Source organism: Pseudozyma flocculosa (genome assembly GCF_000417875.1).
Source record: "Pseudozyma flocculosa PF-1 unplaced genomic scaffold scaffold00007, whole genome shotgun sequence".
NCBI classification, from domain to species: Eukaryota; Fungi; Basidiomycota; class Ustilaginomycetes; order Ustilaginales; family Ustilaginaceae; genus Pseudozyma; species Pseudozyma flocculosa.
In genome coordinates, this window is record NW_006920875.1 from 337,279 (window position 1) to 354,135 (window position 16,857).

At 65.0% G+C, this 16,857-nt stretch overlaps 5 protein-coding genes across 5 annotated transcripts; 3 read left to right on the top strand and 2 right to left on the bottom strand.

Annotated features, from left to right (window-relative positions):
* Positions 1-2,808: 2,808 nt before the first annotated feature.
* On the top strand, positions 2,809-6,276 carry PFL1_02544 (uncharacterized protein; the record flags this gene model as incomplete). Its single annotated transcript, XM_007880060.1, has 2 exons — positions 2,809-4,426; positions 4,490-6,276. 2 exons carry the CDS (start codon positions 2,809-2,811, stop codon positions 6,274-6,276), a joined length of 3,405 nt encoding a protein of 1,134 aa, XP_007878251.1.
* Positions 6,277-7,707: 1,431 nt separating this feature from the next.
* Positions 7,708-8,422, top strand: PFL1_02545 (uncharacterized protein; the record flags this gene model as incomplete). The annotated part of the gene is made up of 2 exons (XM_007880061.1): positions 7,708-7,825; positions 7,986-8,422. The coding sequence occupies 2 exons, from the start codon at positions 7,708-7,710 to the stop codon at positions 8,420-8,422; spliced, it is 555 nt and encodes a 184-aa protein (XP_007878252.1).
* A 224-nt stretch (positions 8,423-8,646) lies between these two features.
* On the bottom strand, positions 8,647-10,822 carry PFL1_02546 (uncharacterized protein; the record flags this gene model as incomplete). The annotated part of the gene is made up of 2 exons (XM_007880062.1): positions 8,647-9,993; positions 10,109-10,822. 2 exons carry the CDS (start codon positions 10,820-10,822, stop codon positions 8,647-8,649), a joined length of 2,061 nt encoding a protein of 686 aa, XP_007878253.1.
* A 2,384-nt stretch (positions 10,823-13,206) lies between these two features.
* On the bottom strand, positions 13,207-13,789 carry PFL1_02547 (uncharacterized protein; the record flags this gene model as incomplete). Its single annotated transcript, XM_007880063.1, has 4 exons — positions 13,207-13,271; positions 13,393-13,427; positions 13,541-13,650; positions 13,787-13,789. 4 exons carry the CDS (start codon positions 13,787-13,789, stop codon positions 13,207-13,209), a joined length of 213 nt encoding a protein of 70 aa, XP_007878254.1.
* A 513-nt stretch (positions 13,790-14,302) lies between these two features.
* On the top strand, positions 14,303-16,837 carry PFL1_02548 (uncharacterized protein; the record flags this gene model as incomplete). The annotated part of the gene is made up of 4 exons (XM_007880064.1): positions 14,303-15,449; positions 15,575-16,305; positions 16,423-16,618; positions 16,749-16,837. 4 exons carry the CDS (start codon positions 14,303-14,305, stop codon positions 16,835-16,837), a joined length of 2,163 nt encoding a protein of 720 aa, XP_007878255.1.
* Between the last annotated feature and the right edge of the window lie 20 nt (positions 16,838-16,857).

Below are 16,857 nucleotides of genomic sequence, written 5' to 3' on the forward strand. Positions count from 1 at the left end.
GCCGGCGTGCCTACCTGTTGTACGTTCTGAACTCTTGAGTTGCGAATCAAAAGCCCAGCTAGGGTCTAGGCAGGCTGTGCGATATGATGCTTCTACGGTCCTGGTGGCAGCTGCTCACCGGTCTCCGTATCCGTCCCACGCGTCTTCGCCCCCCTTCGCCTTCCAGACTGTACCGAAGGAAGACGAGATATGGACGCAGGCGCAGGAAGCAGGCACAGGGCCCGTCGGGCAACGGCGTCGCCGCACGCTAGGGCCAGGCGTCTCTGACTTTGCCACGGCCGTATGGATACACATCTGGTGTAGGCGTGAGCGTGGAGCGCTGTCGGTCCGCGGGGCTGCCTTCGGCCCGTGTCGATGGTCGCAGGGCGTCGGTATGGGATGATTCGTGGGCCGATCGAGATTTTGCAGGGATCGCATGTCAGACGTCTTGTCCACACGCCTGGGAATGTAGGCAAACGTACATACACGTATGGCAGCGCCTGGCCGGCCAGGCCATCGAGGTGGTTTCAGGTCCGCTCTCTGGCGACCTAGCTTTTGCGCCTTTTTCTTCACGCTCTCTTGCTTGCGCTCCGCTCCTACGTGTCCACTCCGATAGGATTTCGAGTTGCGACCGGACTCTGGCCGTCGCTTCGCAGTCGAACGGCCGAAGCGTCGGTCGAGCTTCTCCCTCTCTCCCTTCCCGCAGACAGGACTGCCTTGTTGCGAGCCGTCCGTCAGCGATCCGCGTCAGTCAGCCGCAGTCGAAGCGACGACCACGACTTTGGACGCTTCCTGCCAGGGACGGCCGTGTGCGTAGATTGGCAGCTGCAGCCTGGCTGTGTACATCTGGCCACGCAGGCTGTCGCACAATAGGTCGGGTACGTACTGGCAAAGCGAGATTGTGATCCACAGCCGAGGCAATCGGTGATTCTGCCGAGCACCGAGTCGGGAAGACGCAGCCGGCCACCGTCGCGTGAAGCGGGCAAGGTTCGGGTCCTTCTACGGCCGCGCGACATGTCGGTCCGAAAAGGGAAGGTCGGGTCTGTTGAGAAAAGGAGGTAAGCCCGGTGATGCACCGGTCAATCAGGTTCGGGGGCCTCGACGCCACCAAGATGCGGGGAATAGAATCAGTCGTATGTGCATACATGCACATACACAGCAACTGCTTGTGGGTCAGCCGCTGCTTGCTCCTGAGGCCGAGGCTGCCTGCTTCCTTGTGCTCGTGATCCATCTGCAGCGGAGCTTCGGCGCGGATATTCGTCATGCCGGCGAGTACTCGGGTTGGCACAGAACAGGTCCCTCCGTGGGGATCCGCAGCAGTAAGTAGTCAACAGGACGAGCAATGACCGAGCTGCGGGAGTGGTCGTGGCGATGGGAATCTCTACCTCACATGCGTATGCGCTCGCTGTGGCAGGCTTGTGGCTTCGCGCGCGCCGTCGTTTGCCCAAACCCCACTCGACAGGCTGACATCCTCTGGCGGGGGGCTGTCGTCGTTCAACCTGGGCAAGGACGAATGGCGCTCTCGAGCACAATAGCAATGGATCGCTTGCTAATCTTGATGTGGCCCGCCAAAATGGCCTGTGGTGACGGCGCCGCCACCAAGGTGGGCGTGCGAGACGTGCGAGACGTGCGAGACGTGCGTGGTGCACGGCCACAAACAAAAGGGGCTCCGTGGAGCAGGACGGGCGAACCTTCAGTCAGGTCATGCTTGTCAGAGGTCATACTACTAAATCGGATGGAGATGAAGTCTGCTCCCGTTTCAGTACCGAGAACGTGCTGCTCGGCGTGTTGCTGCGATTGCGGAGCGCTCTGCCGAACACAAGCAGGGAGAGATACGCTTGCAGCGGTGCAGCGGCCTTTCCATGACGCCTTCGGCTCCCATTGCGCTGCCTCGAATATGACGGCAACAATACGTGCTTGTTGATGGATCCTACCGGACGCCTGTCAGGCCAGCAATCGCCGTCGCGACGGCGGGTACGTAGTGCGATCCATTTGGCCCGAGAATCGGGTAAGGTGGTCGTCGTCGACGACTGACTCGAACCTCGCAAAGACACCCGTCGTAACATTCAAATACAGTATGCACACGTACGTCCGTACGTACACGGCCCTCTACACGCACACACCTAGAGTGCTCGAAGTGGTCAGGGAAGCAAGCAAGGTGCAGGATGACCGACTCAACCCCTTCTATCAAACGATGACTGCGCGCGCCCCGGGTCGGCGCCGACCTGACGCGCCAATCACCCTACATAGTAGTAGCTCGGCTTGTCGTGGGATCCGTGCGTGAGCCGCGGTGCCCACAATATATCTCGGACACCCGGCTGTTGGGAAGCCGTCGCGAAGAAAGCAAGAGAAGATGCATGGGGCCTACGGACCAACACAGCTTGGCGAGATCGGATCGGTCCGAGACGGCGAGGGGTCCCGCTCAAGGCCGAAGCGGGGATGATCTGGTGGAGCCGAGTGGGGGCACATCGGCCGGCCTTCGCACCTCGGATCGGTTCCGATCCGGCCGGGTCTCGGACTTGCCTGGGCCACTCGGAGGCGGGTTGGGCGCCTTGGACCCTGGTTTGCAGGACCTCCAGCGGCGACCTGGCGGCGGTTGCCATGCCCACTTTGTTCGCTCGCACTTCGCCCTTCGCCGCCACACGCACGCCCATTCTCCGTTCATTCAGTCATCTCAGCCGCTCTCATCCTAGGCCTTCCCGCTGCCTCGACAACGGGCGCATCGACGCCAGCCTGGCATAGCCCAACGGCCATTCGTCTGCACAGCCAGAACGTCTTGACCGGATTGCTAGGCGTGGGTCCCCGAGAGCGACGGCGCCGTGCCATGCCATGAGCCTCGACAGGCCGCGCTGCGTCGGCGTTTCCGCCTCGCAAGTGGATCATCGCGACTACGTCTCGCAGCTCGAGCGGCAAGCCCGATCCGCCTTTCAGACACTCAGCGGCAGCCGGCTGGGCCCAGTCGAGCGCCAGTCGGCCCTCACAGAGGCCAAGATTGCCTTCCATGCGCTGCTCACCGCCGAAGAGGCAGTCGCGGTATCGATGCTGGCCTCGAGCACCGAGCTATTCGCCCACGTCGTCGACCTCGGCCCGAACGACTCTCGTAGGCTGGCAGCGCAGTGCCTGTCCGACTGGTTCGCGACGCACGCTCTCCACCATGAGCAGCAGCGGCGACAGCAGCAGCAGCAGCAGCAGCAGCAGCAGCAGCAGCAGCAACCCGACCACTCTACGACGTTTGGCCATACCGAGCAGCGCGCTTTGGTGGCCGCGCTAGTGCGATGCGTCAATGCCTGCCTGCGGAAGAGCAGGACCGGGCTTGTAGCGACAGCCCCACCGCCAGCCCGACTCTCGGCTTCGTCGCTGCGAACGGCTGCGTCTGCGCTCAAGGCCCTGCATGCTCTCCTCGTCGCCCGAGCCGGCTCGTCGGAGCGCCCAACGGCCTCAGCCGAGCCGCTGGACTCTGCCAGCATCATGGATATGCTTCTCTTGGCCATCTACACCGGCCTGACCGACATTGCGCCCTCGGCTCCCTCCGGGCATAGGAGCTCGGTTTCGATCGGTGGATCATCCGCCCGGGCTGGCGTCGCTCGCCTGCAAGCCGGCGCCCTCTCGTTCCCACCATCGCACCACGCCAACGGCCTGTCCTCCAGTCGCTCCTTCACGAAGATGGAGGCTGGCCCCCATCCTTCGGTGGCTGCGTCGCCGTCGCTGTCGTCGCACGAGCACGATCCAGGCTTCGATGCTGGCGCCGCTGGCTACGCAACCGAAGCTAGCGTCGTAGGCGACCATTCAGAGAGCGACATCGACAGCACCGCCAACCGATCTGCATGTGGCTCCGGCAGTGAGGGAAGTAGGTCGGCGCAGCACCGCACTTTGAGGGATTCGGGGGCGCTCGCCGAGGACGAGCGAAAGAGGGCCGCCGCAGCCAGAGCAGTCCGACAGAACAGTCTCCACTGCCTGATCGCCCTCAACCGGCTCAATCCGCGAGCGCTCTACGCCTACTGGCCGTCACTCTTTCCCGACAGCATCTTGCCGCCTGCCGCTCTACCGCGGCAGCAGCCCTTCTCCGCGTCGACATCCGATGCCGTTGCATCTCGATCATCGCCGCACTCGGCGGCTCGGACCGCTGTCGGTGGCGCCAGCACCCAGAACCTGGGCCGGCAGGCGTCCCTCTTCACCATTGTCGACGTCGAGGCGTCACTCAGTGTTAGGCTCACGGCGATCGATGCCATGGTCAGCTTGCTCAACGGTGGCCAGGCCTATCTGGGCGCGGCGCAGCAACGCTCAGGGAGGGTGCCCGCTTTCACCTCGCTATCCGCAAAGCTGGCTGCGCTGATCATCGATCTCCGTGCTTGCTTGCTGCAGAGCTTGCAGAGCGCAGCGTTGGGTCAGGCGCTGCAAAATCCCGGCGCACCGGATACAGCCCCACCCTCAGCGTCACAGCACGCTGGTGGGCGCGGCCGCGGCGTCGTACTGACAATGGCGTTGCTGCGTCTCACACGGTCGTTTGCAGCCAGCACGGCCCGTGCCGAGCTGCTCACATCCAACGCCGACGTCTTGCAACCAGCCGTCTTCAAGCTGTGTTCGCACCCCGACTCGAACGTCGTCGCCCTAGCCTATGGCACGATGGCGGCGCTAGCGGCCAGCGGTCCGTCCAGCCGCGGTGGCGCCATCGGCTACGGTGACTGGCATCCCGGGATCCCGGCATCGGGCAATGCCGAAGTGGCCGCCGCTCTACTCGACAAGCTCCAGGCCAGCGTGACGACGCCCGGCGCAGAGACGGTGACCGTGCAGCTGTGGCGGACGCTCGCGCTCTGCATCGGCTCGCAGGTCGCCCGTTTGGCAGTCTCCGCCCTGGTCCGGTCAGTCGCGCTCTGCGAGGGCAGGGTGACTGGCGTCGTGGGCCCTCGATCCTCGCAAGACGAGCGCCAGGCAGTTGCCGAGTACCTCTTTGCACTGCTCGGGGGCATGGCATCACTGCCCGCGACGCTTCGACGGGATTTCCTGCTCCAGGTCGACCTCCCGGCGGCAAGGGCAACCTCACCAGTCTCGGCCGCGACATCAGACCATCGCCTACGCGTCCTCCTCGTCCATCTTGGTCGAGACTCGGCTGCGGGCGTGCGGAGGATTGCCGCCGCCACCCTACCGGCTTGGGCCTCGATGCGACAGGGTATCGAAGCCCTCGACCCCGGTTCAAACGATGCCAGAGATATCGAGCTGCTCGAACGCCTGTCGCACGACCAGGACGAGAGCGTACGGGCCGAGGTTATCCGAGCGCTTGGCCACATTGTCGACGCCCCTGCGCGTTCCGACGCCCTCGAGGCGGCCCGGAACGGTCACGACGGCGGTGACAGCGTTTCAAGCGGTACCGCGTCGCTGCGCCGGTCCATGCTGTTTGGACCTGACGACGATGGCTCACCGTCGTTCCGCTCGCCGCCTCCTCTGCTGCTTGATGCCTTGTCGGATGCATCGACGGCAGTCCGGCAGCAGGCCGCGTGGGCGCTGGCCAACTGGACAGAGAGCCTGGCCAACGCCGCTGCAGACCAGGCGGATCCGTTAGCGGGGCCGATCGTCGACCCGGTCACCTGGTCGAGCTTGGCGCGCGGCGCTCTTTGCGTGCAAGGCGACGCCCCCGCTGTCGTGGTGGGATCGCTGCGCGCTTGCGGCTGCCTGCTCTCTCTGATCAGGTTCGACTCTGATGGCGCCGCGCACGACCCTCGATCGCCAGACGACGGTGTGCGAGGCCAGACGCTCGAGGTGATTGGCGTGGTCTGCTCCGTCTTGGAGCCAAGTCTCCGAGGTGCGGCGACCGGCAGCGCGGGCAAGGCGTCGCCCAGGAGCCCAAAGATGCTCTGGAATGCGGCCAGCGCGCTGGGGAGGGCGGTGCGGAACCCGAGCCTGCTCTCGTGGCTGTCGGAGCGGCAGCGGGCGACCGAGTCGCAGGCGGGTCGCCAGACGCTGTCACGCGTCCTCGCAGCGTTGGGCACCGGTCTGACGTCCAAGTACTTTAAGGTCAAGATGATCTGCGCCGAGGCGTTGCTTGCCGTTGCTCCGACGGGCGACGGGTCGGCATCCGCGGCGACGACGGCGACGGCGACGGCGGCAACGTTGCGGCGCGAAGACGTGGAGATGCTGGCGGAATCGGTGGACAAGGCGAGCCAGCGCCTCGAGGCAGAGATTGAGGCGGCATCGTTTAAAGAGGTCAGCCTGCACGGGCAGGAGTGCCGGAAGCTGTTTGAGCGGCTTTGCGAGGAGTTTGGTGTCCGGTGGGCCGAGGCGGGGCCCAAGGTGGTCGAGTGAGGGCGGGGTTGGCGGGGCTCCAGTCACGACCCGTAGTCTCGGAGGGCCTGTACCGAGCTCCAACGCGGGCGGACGGGTCGATGCTGGCGAGTGCCGACGTCGTTGCTGCCGTCGTCGCTGCCGTTTTGAATGCGCGCTTTGGCCGATTGCATTGGTGTTGCGTAGCTCGACGAACGTGGCATCGATGGGCGCGTGTCGCCCGCAGGGGTCTGTGGAGCGCTTGGACCGGACAGAAGCGGCTGGCGCTCGGGGTTGCGCAGTTGCTGCTCCCGCTCGTCGTCGTCGTCGTCGTCGTCGTCGTTGTAACAGCAAGACGGGCAGCAAGGTGCCGTCGAGCAGCCGGAGCAGCAGCAAGCTGTGAAGACGAAAGAGCAGTACGAGTCCAACCGAACCCAGAGCGCCCAGTCAGCAAGAGACGGGGTGACATGGCATTCACACCGATCTGCGGCTGAGGCTCACGAGGTCCGTTTGCGAGGGTACGATCGTCTCGCAGGCCGAGGAGGGCAGCGTCGCAGGTGACGAGGCAGGCCTGGCACGCGACGACGGCGAGGCCGGCCAGGTAGTCGAAGAGGATGTCCATCCCTCGGCCGCTTCCACCCTGCCGCGTCGAGACGGGATGGTGGTGCCGGTGGTGGAAGAATGGGGTGGTCTTGGCCAGGACTGGACGACGACGACGACGACGACGACAAGGGAGCGGGGGCTGAGCCAGCGATGCCAGATTGATTGACGCGTGATCGCTTCTTGCATCCCCAGCCAACGCTGCCTGCCTCCACTTTCGCCGGCGCTGACCCTTGCAGGACCAGGACCAGGCAGGACGAGCAAGGTCGTGGGTGGAGGCCCAAACGACGTGCGTGACTGATGGCCCAAAGCAAGCTTCGTCAAGCCAACCTCGCCTTGACGTGACATGACAGCAGGCCAGCTGGCCAGGCCAGGCCAGGCCAGGTCGATCTTGCCTGTCGCGCTGCCAGATGGGCTCGACATCACGTACGCCGCCCCGCTGCGGTAGGCTTCGCTACACCTCGTCAGGCAAAGAAAACGCAACCAGACGGCGAGGCTGACTCAGGTCTAAAGCCCCCTCCTCGGCCGTCCTGCCCTGCCCTGCCCTGGCAGAGTGCAGTGGATCCTCGCCGTCCGGCCTGCTCCCCCTCTCTCGACCAAGTCGCACGTACGCTAGACCAGCGCAGCCCGGTCCTGTCTGGCCGGCTGGACATGACGTTTTGTCCACGCCTCGCCTCGCCTCGTCGCCCCCTTCTTCGTCGAGGTCCGCGCTCGGATCGGTATAAGAAGCCCGAGCCTGCCTGCTTGCCTCCCTTCTGACCTCGTCGCAACCAACCAACCTTCTTTGACCGCACCCAGAGCTCCATTACTCGTTCTCGACTCTCACATCGACTCCATCTACACCCCACTTCGCTTCAACATCCCCCGGACAACATGGCAGGAGGAGCAGCAGTCAACCGCGGTCCGCACACGGGCAGCGGCAGCGAGGCGGCCGTCTCGGACCTCTCGGGTCCGCAGAGGAAGAGCCTGCTCAGCAACCTCGACTTTGGCGGTGAGTAGCCGCGCCCTTCGTCGGTGGCATCGTCGACGCGGGGCCAGGGCCATCCCAATCTGACGCCTGGCCCCTGCCCCCTGCCCCTGGTCCTGCCCCTACCCCTACCCCTGTCCTCTGGCCATGCCCGCCACCGTGCTTGCCGGCACGGTCGCAACAGAGCTGGTCCGACTCAACCTGCCGCCCGCGACTGGCGTGGACGAGTACGCCCTGTTTGACAAGGACGACGCGCTGGCCGTCCACGGCTCGCAGCCCTCGTTCACTCGCTCCTTTGACCCGGACGTCGTGCGCAAGCTCATCGACCTCTTCACCGCCCTCAACGCGCCCGCCGTCTCGACGGCCGACGCCGGCCTCGACAGCATCACCATCAACGACACCAAGTACACCGTCAGCGGCCCGCGCGGCGGCCAGCACCCGCTCGAACTCGCCACCCTCCACTCGGACAAGCACGTCTTCTTCGTCACCAACACCGCAACCCTCCTCGTCATCGTACAGGCCGCCCCCGGCGCAGACGTAAAGCAGAAGACAAACGAAAAGGAAGGCCTCTGGGCCGCCGTCAGGAGCTTCACCTTTGCCCTCACCGAAAAGGGCCTCTGATGTCGCCGCCAGGATCGCGCATGCCAGATACCAATTCAATGGACCGAGGATAGAAACTACGGAATCGTATTGCTGGCGTGACTGGATGTGACCTGAGTCGGTGAAGGTGCCCTTGGGGAGAGGTAGAGTAGTGTTGTTGTACAGCCGAGTCAGGAGAGTCGGTGGGCGGACGGACAGGAGCAAGGCGAGGCAAGGCGAGGCGAGGCGAGGCTGCACGAAGGCGATCAGCCCAGGAAGCCGGCATGGGCCTGGGCCAGGCCTTGCCAAATGTCGATGGCGTCGCCTTCCTCGTGGCAGCCCAGCAGCGACACGCCGACATCGGCCTCGTCCGGGTAGATGCGCGTGCTGATGGCGATGGCGTCGTCGACAAACACCTCGAGCACCGAGTTGTCGAGGAAGAGGCGCACACGGTGCGTCGTCGTGCGGCTGCCGTCGCGGCGTCGGGCGAGGGCCACGTCGATGTCGTCCGTCTTGACCTCGATGCCCCGCTCCAAGACGCTCGTCCTGCCCGCGCTGCGGCTGCGGTCGACGACGATGCGGTCGTCGGCCGTGAGGTAGACGAGCGTGCGCGTGCTCATGTCGGCGCTGTGGGCCAGGGCGAATCCAGAGACGCGGCCTGCCGCCGGTGTCGAAAGGCTGGCGACGACCTCGAGGGATCGAGCAGAGACGTCCGGCAGGTGTCGCCGCGGCGCTTCGATGCCAGCGGCGTGGATCTGGATCGCGCTGTCCCTGGATGCAGCGGCTGGTTGGAGCGAGGCAACGTTGACGTGGCGCGCCCCCGTGCGCAGGCCAAGCACCTCTTCGACCGGTCGGATGCCCAGCTCCTCGGAATCGGGATGCCAGAAGAGCTCGCGCGGCAGCGAGAGGCAGCCGGACCAGCCCTGGCGCTCGTACTGGTCCTCGGGCAGGTCGTCTTCGGTGATCCAGCCCCACATGATCCTGCGGTCCTTGACCGGATCCTGGAACGAGCTGGCGGCGTACAGGCAGCCGTGATCCAGCAGGCCCGTGCGGACCGGCTCGAGAGAGATGCCGGCCCGCGATCCCTGCAGCGTGCGGCGGTGCGCCTCGTACTTCATGTAGATGGCGGCGCGCTGCGGGCCCGGCTCGGTGCACCCCTCGACGTTGATGAGCAGGTAGTCGTGGTGCTGCGCTGCGTCGCCCTCTGGCCCGACCGAGAAGAAGTTGCACACCTCCCAGTTCTTGCCGAGGTCGACGCCGTGCGGCGTTGACTTTGAGTTCCTCCCGACGTCGCAGAGGTGGCCGATGTATTGCCACGACGAGAGGTCCGAGGGGTCGATGGAGTAGGCGAACACCGTGGGCGTCTTGTCCTTGAGGCCTCCGGCAATGAGGCCGTAGAGCCCCGGACTGCTCATGCCAAGCACAGCGTCGAGCAGCGGCCAGGCAGACACGTACGGATCCCGCCACGAGATGATGTCGACCTCGGCAGGCGGGCCGTCGAGGATGCAGCCCTGGGGCGTCCACGTCTGCCCGCCGTCGGTCGAGGTGGAGAGGGCCAGCTTCTCTGCTCCGCGATGGTAGGGCAGCGTGTGGTGGATGGGCAGGTGCGAGACCTGTCAGACAGGTGCAAGGCCCAGAAGGGAACAGGGTGGGAGCACGCCAATCGTCAGCATCCCAGGCGTCTTGTCTGTGGGTCCTCGATCTCAAGGCTACCCGGCATCGACTCACTGCAGTGTAGATGGCCGTCATGGGTTGGGCGCGCTGGCGCACCTCTGCTGCTGCTTCTGCTGCCGCTGATGTCGCCGCTTTCGTCGCCTCTTGGTGCGCCCCAACGGCCTCGTCCGTCCCATCCTCTTCTGCCAAGGGCCCTCGCATGAGGACGCAGCCGGTAAAGACGCCCTTGTGGTCGTACTGCGTGCCCGGCTGTATGACGGCGCTGCGGCTCGACTGCCAGCGGACGAGGTCCTTGCTCGTCGCGTGGCCCCAAGACATGTTGCCCCACGTCGAGCCCTTTGGGTTCCACTGATACCACATGTGGTACTGGCCGGTCCGAGGATCGTACGATGGCCCGCACGGGTCATTCATCCAGCCGTCGGGCGCCATTAGGTGCGACGAGGGCCTCCAGCGGTGAAAGGCGACGTCGTCGGCCGATGCGCCTCGCCGTTGCGTCCGCTGCTGCTGCTGCTGCTGCGGCTGCGGCTGCTGCTGCTGCTGCCCAGCTACCATCGGAGCGCGCTTGGCCTTTGCGACGGCGACGGCGGCGTTGTGGGCCGACACCATCATGGCGCCCTGCGCGGCGGCCACATCGTCGCGGAGGGAGTCGGCGAAGTCCAGGCTGTGCGATCCGTAGGCGATGCGTCTGGGATCTGCCAGGGGAAAGCTGGCGGTGGTGGGGATGGTGCTGGTGGTCAGGGAAGGGCGCCTGGCCTCGACGGAGGCCATCTTGTTCGGCGATCTAGACGACGGCCAGCTGCCGGGTGCAGAATCAGCCGGGTGGATCGGAGAAAAGCGGCCGATGACGCGCAGGGTCAATAGGTCGGGGGGACCACGTCGCGACGTTGACGATACTCGGATGGGTAGCGGTATCAGGTCGAGTCTCTTTGTGTCGAGCAAGCGGCTGGCCAACGAAGTCCGATCGCGAGGCGGAAGTTGCCGATGGGGCAAAGGCCACTCGACGAGACGACAAGCCTCTTCGGTCAGGTTCCGCTCCGAGGCCAAGAATCGGCGCGGCACCGACCCGGAGCGAGCGTCGGCGGGCGTCACAAGGTGTCGGATCCAGCGACGGATCTGCCGAGCCGTGTGGGTGAATGGTATCTTGGTCGAGAGGTCGACGTAGGAAGGGATGGCAACACCGAGGCTGGGAGTGGTCGAGATGCGGAAGGGTGTCTGCAGCGTTAATGGGCGACAGGGCGTGAGGCCAACGAGGAGCTGAACCGGTACGGTAACAAAGCCCCCCCTTTTGAGGGATCTCGTTGCTAAAGCAGGCGACAAAGCGGCGTGTCGAGGACGTCGTTGCAATGAGCCGTCGCTGGATCAAGGCGTGGTTAGGGAGGGGCAGCAAAGCTCAAAGTTGGTGGGATGGCGGGACAAAAAGGAGCGTGCGGGCCGACTTGTTAAGGGCCCGACGGACCGCATCCTGACGGACCCCGCTGAGAGCATGTATGGCGCCGTCTCGGAGCGGCCACGGCCCAACGACAAGCCAGACGGCGGCCAAGAGAACGTCGCAGTGCCGTGCCTTGAGGGAAGCACGGAGCCACGTCGGGCGCCGCGCGGACTCTTCCCGCCCGCCAACACCAACCCCCGCGGTGGCCGAGCTACGTATGTGCGTTACGGTACCGTACAGCACCTCCTCGAGTGCGTTCCGATGGGGCGCCGCCAGACGACGGGTCCACCGTAGTGCGTGATGCTCAAGCTCAAGGTGCTGACGGCCAACACCGACCATACTCGAGCGGGCAGCTTCCGATGAAGGCCCGGTCGGCCAAGGCTCCTGCTCGTAGACTCGTATCGGTAACAGGGTCCCCTCGGACGTGAAGCTTTGCGCCGCGAGGGGCGACCGGAGATGCGCAATACGGGCGAGGCTCGGTCGGTGGGTCGGTCGGTCGGCCTCTGTGGCCCCTCCTGTCATCATGCCCTCCCCCGCAAAAACACGAGGTTAGCCGGCGAACACTCCGCCTTCCTATCGGTGGCACGCCATGGCGCCACGGAGATGACGACTGACAGGTCGGTCACTTTGATGTTGTCGATACCAATGTGGCTATCTCTCAACAGCAGGTTGGAAGGGTCGAGGATTGCCGCAGCAAAGAGGTCGCCACGCTGCTCTGGCGTCAAACGGGGGGATCGCGACCGAGGCGCCAAGGTTGGTCGGCGCTGTTCTGTCCAGTCCGCATCGCTCCTCGGTAGCACGGCAGGGAATAGTCTAGCGCTCACGACGATGACGATAGCAGGACGATACGCTTACGGCTGACCGATGGGGGGATATCGTAGGTATCGTAGATGCAGGCGCCGCCATCTACGCAGCGGAGACGTCCCGCTCGAGCCTCGGCCGTTGCGCCCCTTTTCTCCGCCGCAGCCTTCTCCCGAGCAGAGCTGATGGCGTTGAGATGCGACCGAGAGCGGGAAGAAAGCGGGCTGTCGGGTGGCGAAAAGCATCTGGACGACAAAGGAAGAGGCTGGGTCTGGGCCGTCATCGCTGTTGGAACGTCAGCCCGGGCAACCGACCGAGGTGGGACAGAGGGCGTTCCGCCCGCCCGTCGACGTCGGGCCCTTTTCGGGCCGGCCTCGCATCGCCTCGCCCGCTCACCTCTGGACGCCGGCACGCGCCCTGTGCTCGTGCTTGACCCCGCCCCGAGCGACCCCGTCGCCGGTCGCCCTCGGAGCCGGCACAGCCCTCTCACCCCATCAGAGGTCCCGCCCGGCTCCGACGAGCTGATTGTTTGATGGCTCCCCCACAGTGCAGAGTCCATCGGGCAAGCCCACGCCGTCGTGCACAGGAACGTGGCAGTCCCGAGCGAAGGATCAGCACAGCTGTGCGCCCATGTTGGTCTCCCTCGTACCGCCAGGACGACAATGTCGCAAGAGGGGTCACGCAGAGCCTCGTCAGCGCGATGGAGCACCCCGTCCGTCGAGGATCTGCTTCCATACACGCCGCACGAGCCATCTTGCTCGCGCGTGCAAATGTCATGGGGCAAAGTCGATGTCGAGAAGCCGCCTCGATCTCCCAACTCGGTACCAGCAGGGTCAGGTGGGTCGTTCTGCGAAGCCAGCGGACGTCCACAACGCAGGCCTGGATGTTTCAGCAACACGCCAATCACGACCGATGGATTGCGTTAGAAGACCTCGTAGGCAGCCATGATGATGCACGCCAGCGACACGTAGGGTGATAATCTCTCGCCTGGAGTAGATGCAAACGCGGCCGTGAGCATCGAGCGAATGAAACGGAAGGAGGCGAGGGGAAGCAGAGCGGTCAGGGATCGGAACTGTGCGAGGAGGACACGAGCGGAATGCACACATACCGATGCGAGCCGCCTTGAAGAAGAGACCCATGAACCTGCGGCGTCAGGAAGCATTCGGACCGAAGAAGCGACAGTTCGGAGGTCAGCGTTCGAGGCAAGGCAGCGCAGACCCGGTAGGACGGGCATGGGATTGACGGCTGACGCGCACCCCTGCTTGTTGCGATCGACGAGCGCTGGTGCCGTGGCGCGGACGTATGTGCATGTGCAGATGAGGAGCAAGATGACGAGCAAGAGCGATTGGAAGTTGAATAGCGCCGACTGCGCCACGTCGTCGACAGACAGCGTGACGGAGGGAGAGCAAGCCAAGGGAGGAGGAAAGCGGGTCGGCGTGTCAGTCGAGCGCGCGGGCCAAGTCAGGCTATCATGCTTGAGGAGGAGACGGAGCGGAACGGACCATCTTGCACAACTTTGCGAGGTGGGCGGAGGTGGTCCGATGTTGCGCGCCTCAAGAAGAGGTATGCAGCGAGGGCGGTGCGGGAGCGGGAGCGAAGGGGGGAAAGGCGGTGGTGGTCAGAGAGGTGGAGTTGGCGAGCGAGATGCGGTCCGTCTGAGCCTGGCAGGCTAGGCCAGCCGACGCCTTGCCGGGAGCGGCCCGTGCTCCGAAGGCCGTCGGCCGACTTCCGAGGCCACGCTCCTTCTCCCCTCTCAGCTGATTCTTGATCCCGCCGCCGGACCCTTGCGGTGCATGCGCCGCTTCAAAGTCGCTGGCTCCGATGTGCTTCGCTCGTTGGTCGTCTGCTCTTTCACACACCACCAGCAACGTCTCCTGCTGCGCTTGCCATCGTACCATTCCGACGTTCGGACACGCCCCCGAATCCGCACAAAAAGGGAAACCGACGTCTGCGTGCGAGGTCCTCTCCTCGCCCCCAACACCTCGACCTCCATCACCGACCCCACACCTGCACCGGCCATGACCAGCTCCAGCTCCACACCGCCGCTCGGACGAACCGACCCGGCGAGGTGGCGACTCAAGGTCTCTGACGGTGGCCGCCACGTCTGGCACTACCTCCGCGACGATGAGCAGCTCGCCCGCTGGCCCCAGACAGTCGAGGACAAGTACTGGCTCGGCCTCGACGTCGGCCTGCCCGAGTTGCCGCGGCCGACGACGCCCATCGAGTCGGCCCGCAACGGCCTCTCGTTCTACCGCCACCTCCAGTCTTCGGACGGCCATTGGGCCGGCGAGTATGGCGGTCCCATGTTCCTCCTGCCAGGCCTCATCATCGGCATGTACGTCACCCAGACGACCATCCCCGAGGAGTGGAAGGTCGAGATGGCGCGCTACCTCTGGAACCGCGCCGACAAGACCGACGGCGGCTGGGGCATCCACATCGAGGGCCACTCGACCGTGTTTGGCACCGCGCTCAACTACACTGTGCTCCGGATCCTCGGCGTATCGGCCGAGCACCCGATGATGGTCAAGGCGAGGGGCACGCTCCACAAGCTCGGCGGCGCCACGGGCATCCCCAGCTGGGGCAAGCTCTGGCTGGCGCTGCTCAACTGCTACGAGTGGGAAGGCATGAACCCCATTCCGCCCGAGCTCTGGCTCCTGCCCGACTGGATGCCAATCCATCCCTGGCGCTGGTGGATTCACACCCGCATGGTCTACATCCCTATGGGCTACCTGTTTGGCAAGAAGTTCAAGGCCCCCCTCGACCCGCTCATCGAGTCACTGCGCCAGGAGCTCTACGTCGAGCCGTACGAGTCGATCCGCTGGTCGGCGCAGCGCAACAACGTGGCCCAGGTCGACGTCTTCGCCCCGCACACGATGCTCCTCGACACGCTCATGGGCGTGCTTTCGGCGTACGAGGGCTGCAACATCCCGCCCATCCGTCGCGCCGGTGTCCGACGCGCCTACGAACTGCTATGCCTCGAGGACGAGAACACGAGCTACCAGTGCCTGGGCCCCGTCAACAAGATGCTCAACTACGTGTGCCGCTGGAACGAAGAGGGCCATGAGAGCGAGGCCATGGCGAGGCACCGCGAGAAGCTCAAAGACTTTGCCTGGATCGGCGCAGAGGGCATGATGATGACCGGCACCAACGGCAGCCAGCTCTGGGGTGAGTGACCGGCCGGTGCGGGCAGCCTCGCACCTGCCCAAGGAAGCTCCTTGCCGGCGAGAACGTACAGCTGACCATGCCTCCGGCGCTGCTCCTCCCCGTCCCACCCCTCCGCCGTGCTGCAGACACTTCCTTCATCGCGCAGGCCATGGTCGACTCGGGCTTGGCGGCCGAAGAGGAGAACCACGACATCTGCCGGCGGCTGCTGCAGTGGCTCGACGACTGCCAGATCCGCGAGGACCCCAAGCACTTCAAGAGCTGCTACCGCTTCTCGACCAAGGGGGCGTGGCCCTTTTCGACAAAGGAGCAGGGATACACCGTCAGCGACTGCACGGGCGAGGGGCTCAAGGGCGTCATTGTGATGCAGGAGGAGACCGGCTACCTGGCAAAGCAGGTGTCGCAGCGACGGCTGCGCGACGCCGTCGACCTGCTGCTGACGATGCCCAACCGCGACGGCGGCTTCGCGTCGTACGAGACCATCAACGGGCCGGCGCTGCTGGAAAAGATCAACCCGGCCGAGGTGTTTGGCGACATCATGATCGAGTACTCGTACCCGGAGTGCACCACGTCGAGCGTGACGGCGCTGCTCAAGTTCCGCCAAATTGACGGCGAGTACCGGCGGCAGGACATTGATCGCGTCATTGACGGCGCCATCCGGTACATTCTGCGCAAGCAGCGGCCCGACGGGTCGTGGTACGGCAGCTGGGCCATCTGCTTTACCTACGCCGCCATGTTTGCGCTCGAGAGCCTGAGCCTGGCGGGCCTGACGTACCAGACGAGCGAAGAGGTGCGCAGGGCATGCGAGTTCCTCCTCGGCAAGCAGATGGACGACGGAGGATGGGGCGAGAGCTACAAGGTGAGCCGCCCATTGTTGCCAGATAGAAGCGGGCGATGCCATTGTCGGTGTGCAGAGGATCGCATCGCAGCTGACCTCTTCCTCGATTGCCTCTGGGCCTGTGCCGCCGCGGTCCAGTCGTGCGAGACGGGCGAGTACTGTCATGCTGCCAAGTCGCAGGTGGTCAACACGGCGTGGGCCATCATCGCGCTGCTGCACGCCGGTTACCCGGAGCAGGGGCCGCTGAAGCGGGCGGTCAAGCTGATCATGTCGAGGCAGCAGCCGGATGGCTCCTGGCTGCAGGAGAACATTGAGGGCGTCTTCAACAAGAACTGTGAGTGCCGCGCGGCTGGTTGGAGGTGGTCGTGGTCGTGGTGGCAGCCGCGTTCGTGGTCTTTCCCATCCTTGGAGGTGTGACCGGTGCTGACGCAGCGACGGCTTTGACCCGTGGCGTGGCCTGGCAGGCGCCATCTCGTATCCCAACTACAAGTTCAGCTTCACCATCTGGGCGCTCGGCAAGGCGGCGAGGGAGCTCGACTGGAGCGAAAAGTAGAGACGGCGCGCGACGGTGCC